Raw genomic sequence first — 3,886 nt, 5'->3', positions numbered from 1 at the left:
AAACTTTTTGTAATTTATTTTCTGAAGCAAAACTTGCCAACATACAAAAATCTTCTAGCATATGCGCTGTTTTTATAAAAAAATTATAATAACCTTTTCTATAAATTATAAAATTACAGGGACTAAATCTATCAAAATCCATAATATTGTGGCAAAACTCTAAAACTAAAAACTTTTGTGATGAAACTCCTTAAATGGAAAAATATATTGTTCATAAAGACAAAACTTTCTAATTAATTAATATAATGATCAAAGGCTGATAATAGTTATTCATTACAATCCACTTCAAATAAGTCGCAAACAAGTGTATTACCTTGTGTTGCTCTAAAGAAATTAAAATCTAAATAAAAAACAATAAAGGGCAAAAACAAAAGGTTCTTAATTGTTTAGCAAAAGGTCTTCTTTCTGTTGTTTCCATTGCGTTACCCTCATATTTGCTATTTTTACCTGAAAATTTCATTAATATAATTACATTATTTACTATAACCAAATAAAATTAGTGAAATTATCCTAAATTTTGTATCTGTATTGAGAATTTACCTCTTTGTTCCAATCTGCTCGGAAAGTAACCCAACACAAAATCATCGTCTGCATTACCATACCCCCTACTAGCCCCGACCATATTCCCTACATTTTGTATACATAAAAAATTATATACATATATTTATTTATATGATACCATTATGTCACACATAATGTAAATGTGTGATTTAATATTGACAAGTAATAATTGTGTACCTTAGCACCAAAGTCAAAGTAGAAGGCCAACAAAACACCAAGGGGAACTCCAACCATATAATAACATCCAATGTTCACATATGCAACAAACGATTGCCATCCACATCCAACAGCGACCCCTATTTATTTTCATTTCATTTGTCATTCAATTTATGAATACGTCTTAAATAACATAAACATATTTTATTGGGACTGCGTTTGTTACACACTACAAAGACATGACTAAATAGAACGTGATTAGACCTAATTGACAAATCTTTAAAGTTACTTTAAACTCAAAATCCATAAAAAAGGACTGTAGTTTATTTGTTTGTTTAACTTCTAGTTTAACTAAGAAACTTAAAAGAAAATGAGTTTTTTCCAATCAACAGCGAGCTAATGTCTCACCTTATTTAATTGTGAAGGTGAGAAAAAAACATGTCTCACCTTTTTTTTAATTATGAAGGTGAGAAAAAAAAAATCACGTTCAACATTAAACAGCAAGTCCATGTCTCACATTCTTTTTATAAAAACAAAATTACAATTTTTGTCAAATTTGTCAGCCAAGTCAAACCTAGTATGCTTATTGCGTTCTATTTTGTCTCCTTTAATTTAAGATATAGCAAACAGTGAATTCTTACCTGAAAGAACAGGCTGAATGCCATTCAGGAGGATTGAAAATACAAGTAGAGGAGTAAGCTCCGAGACAGCTTCTGCGACAACCTCTCCTTCGGTAAAAATATAGCTTATGTAATGTCTTCCAAAAAACAGAATGATACCACATATGCAAGCCACAATGAACGACATTGATGTCACAACTATAACTGCAAATGATGTCGATTTCGCATGTCCTGCTCCTAGCTCGTTGCTAACTCTCACACTGTCATAAATATACAAATTGTATGTCACTAAAAACATCAACCAATAAGCAGCTTTCAATTAATGGATGCTATAGTATATAAATACCTTGCAGCGGCATTGAATCCAACTGAAATCATGAAAACCCATCCAAGAATCGTTGAACAAACAGCCAACGCATCTAACGCTATCTCCGGATTCGGAAGCAAACCAGCGACCAAAATAAGAATCTGAAAATACCATGTCTCTAGACACAACATAACTGCGGACGCTGCGGATAGCTTAAAGAACGACCAAAGCCCAGAAAACGCCTCCACATTAAACCCATTCCACGTCTCCTTAGTCCGATCACTCTTGAGGATATACACAAACTGCGCCAACACAATCACCCACCATGAAAAACTCAAAACCAACGCGCCACCGAGTAGCCCCCAGTCGAAGACGTACATCACAAGATAGGACAACGGAAGGTGAACGACGAAAATCCCGGCGGCGATGTAGGCGCTGGGGAAGACGATGCTTTGGGATTGAAGGAATTTTTGGATTGGGAAGTTGGCTGCGTATGCGAAGATCTGCGGGATGAGTCCGAAGATGAATAGGGAAGCTGCGGAGGCGATTTCTTTTGATTGGCCGAGTAACAGGAGAATGGGTTTTGAGAAAATGTAGATAAACATAAGAGGTATCGCTGTCAGCATTAGAAGAATGGTGGATCTTTGAAGGTAAACACCGAGCATTCCGTATTGCTTAGCTCCATATGCTTGACCACATAGAGTCTCCACTGCGCTCCCCATTCCAAGCTACCAAAAATAAAAAATAAAAACAAAACTTATACTCTAGATTAAATACAAAAAGGTAGTAGATATTGATTACTAAAAGCCATGTAATTTATACCAGAAGACCAAAGGCGAAGATTTGAACACCATTGTTGCCAAGAGTGGCGGCTGCGAGCTGAAGGTTACCAAGGTGGCCGCTGAAGATTTGGGTGGAGATCGACGTCAAGTTGTTCAGCAAGTACACAACAATAGTTGGAGCTGCTAGCCAGAATAAGCTAACGAGTTCAAGAGACAACGCCTTTTTGTATCGCTGGAAGGAGGTTAAACTGGTGTCCGATAGTATATGCTCCAGCTCCGAGCTCACCACTTCCCCTTTCGGCTCCGGAGCCACCTGTGAATTCCGGTGATCGGAGAGAATGGGTTGGGTCAGCCCATCATTGTGCTTGGATCTTGAATCCATTGGCTAAGGCTGAGCCTGAGCCTTTTTTAGTGTCTAGCGAACGGATTGGTTGTTATGCGATCTAATCTTGGTGGCTCTGGATAATATGATCGTCCCTATTATATACAGAAGAGGAGGATCTCACACCATTTAAAAAGTACATAAAAACTTATTATTATATATTATGTCCAATAGTGGTGTGGCAAGAATCAAGCGATATCTTTTGATATTAATTAAACTATTAAAATAATAATAATAATAGTAAAATAAAATATCTATACATAGGAAATTGTGTATGTATATATTGGGACCTCTCACACACGTTTAGGTACGACTTTGAGCTACCTACTACATATAACATAGAAATAAATCAATAATGGACTTAAAACTTTAAAATAAGAAAACAGAATACATGCGCCTATTTAAGGATCACATGTTCCCATATCCAATTAGCTGCCAAACTTACGTTGGTATTGATGACCCGTTGCTAACGGATCACGCATTATTTTAAAATGTTTCACTAAAAACACGATTGAAAAAAGAAATAATATGCTCTGTACGTGTTGCTACATTCATAAAAACGTGCCTTGGTCATAGATTGTATTTTAATAAAATTAAATTTTAATGAAGATTGAGATGGTTTGAATTGTTCGTAAACAAACTAAAGTTAACAAAATTTGTGTTATATATGTTTAGAATCAAGAGTTTGTTTATTAATGAAATAGTGGGTTCGTATTGGTTATTAATAAAAGTATATTTTATAAAAGCTGTTTATTACTACAAGTATATTTTATAAAAGCTGTTTATTTCTACAAGTATATTTTATAAAAGCTTATTACTATTTGAATAAATTTTTGTATAGCTTTTTACCGTTGAAATGTATAGGTTTTTATAAAGTTTATTCTATCTGTTTAAGGATTATTGAAATGCAGAGGTTTTTATAAAGTTTATTCTATTTGTTTAAGGGTTAATGGTAAACTCTGAATGTTTTAGCATTGAATGCTGGTGATTGATGATTTTAGAGTGAGATTATGTTCTAGGGTTTTGTAACTTTATTTAGATATAAAGAATTATGGTTTGTTCATAACTAAGGCATGTC

General features: G+C 34.3%; 1 protein-coding gene across 1 annotated transcript; it reads right to left on the bottom strand.

Annotated features, from left to right (window-relative positions):
• Nucleotides 1-207: 207 nt before the first annotated feature.
• Nucleotides 208-2,908, bottom strand: LOC145102155 (protein DETOXIFICATION 40-like). Its single transcript, XM_079039522.1, has 6 exons — nt 2,467-2,908; nt 1,684-2,372; nt 1,359-1,597; nt 739-857; nt 541-627; nt 208-447 (listed from the first exon to the last, which is right to left on the bottom strand). The coding sequence occupies exons 1-6, from the start codon at nt 2,806-2,808 to the stop codon at nt 379-381; spliced, it is 1,545 nt and encodes a 514-aa protein (XP_078895648.1). The 5' UTR covers nt 2,809-2,908; the 3' UTR covers nt 208-378.
• Nucleotides 2,909-3,886: the final 978 nt, after the last annotated feature.

The sequence above is a fragment of the Lactuca serriola genome, chromosome 4, assembly GCF_051521515.1.
Source record: "Lactuca serriola cultivar US96UC23 chromosome 4, Lser_US96UC23_V15, whole genome shotgun sequence".
Taxonomy (NCBI): Eukaryota; Viridiplantae; Streptophyta; class Magnoliopsida; order Asterales; family Asteraceae; genus Lactuca; species Lactuca serriola.
Note: the sequence above shows the minus strand (reverse complement) of the source record. Positions and strands in the feature narration are given on the sequence as shown.

Coding starts and splice junctions, on each gene's coding strand:
- LOC145102155 (XM_079039522.1), bottom strand. CDS start 2,808: ATGGATTCAAGATCCAAGCACAATGATGGGCTGACCCAACCCATTCTC. Junction 1,598..1,683: donor GGATTCAATGCCGCTGCAAG/GTATTTATATAC, acceptor TATTTATGACAG/TGTGAGAGTTAGCAACGAGC. Junction 448..540: donor GAGCAGATTGGAACAAAGAG/GTAAATTCTCAA, acceptor TGAAATTTTCAG/GTAAAAATAGCAAATATGAG.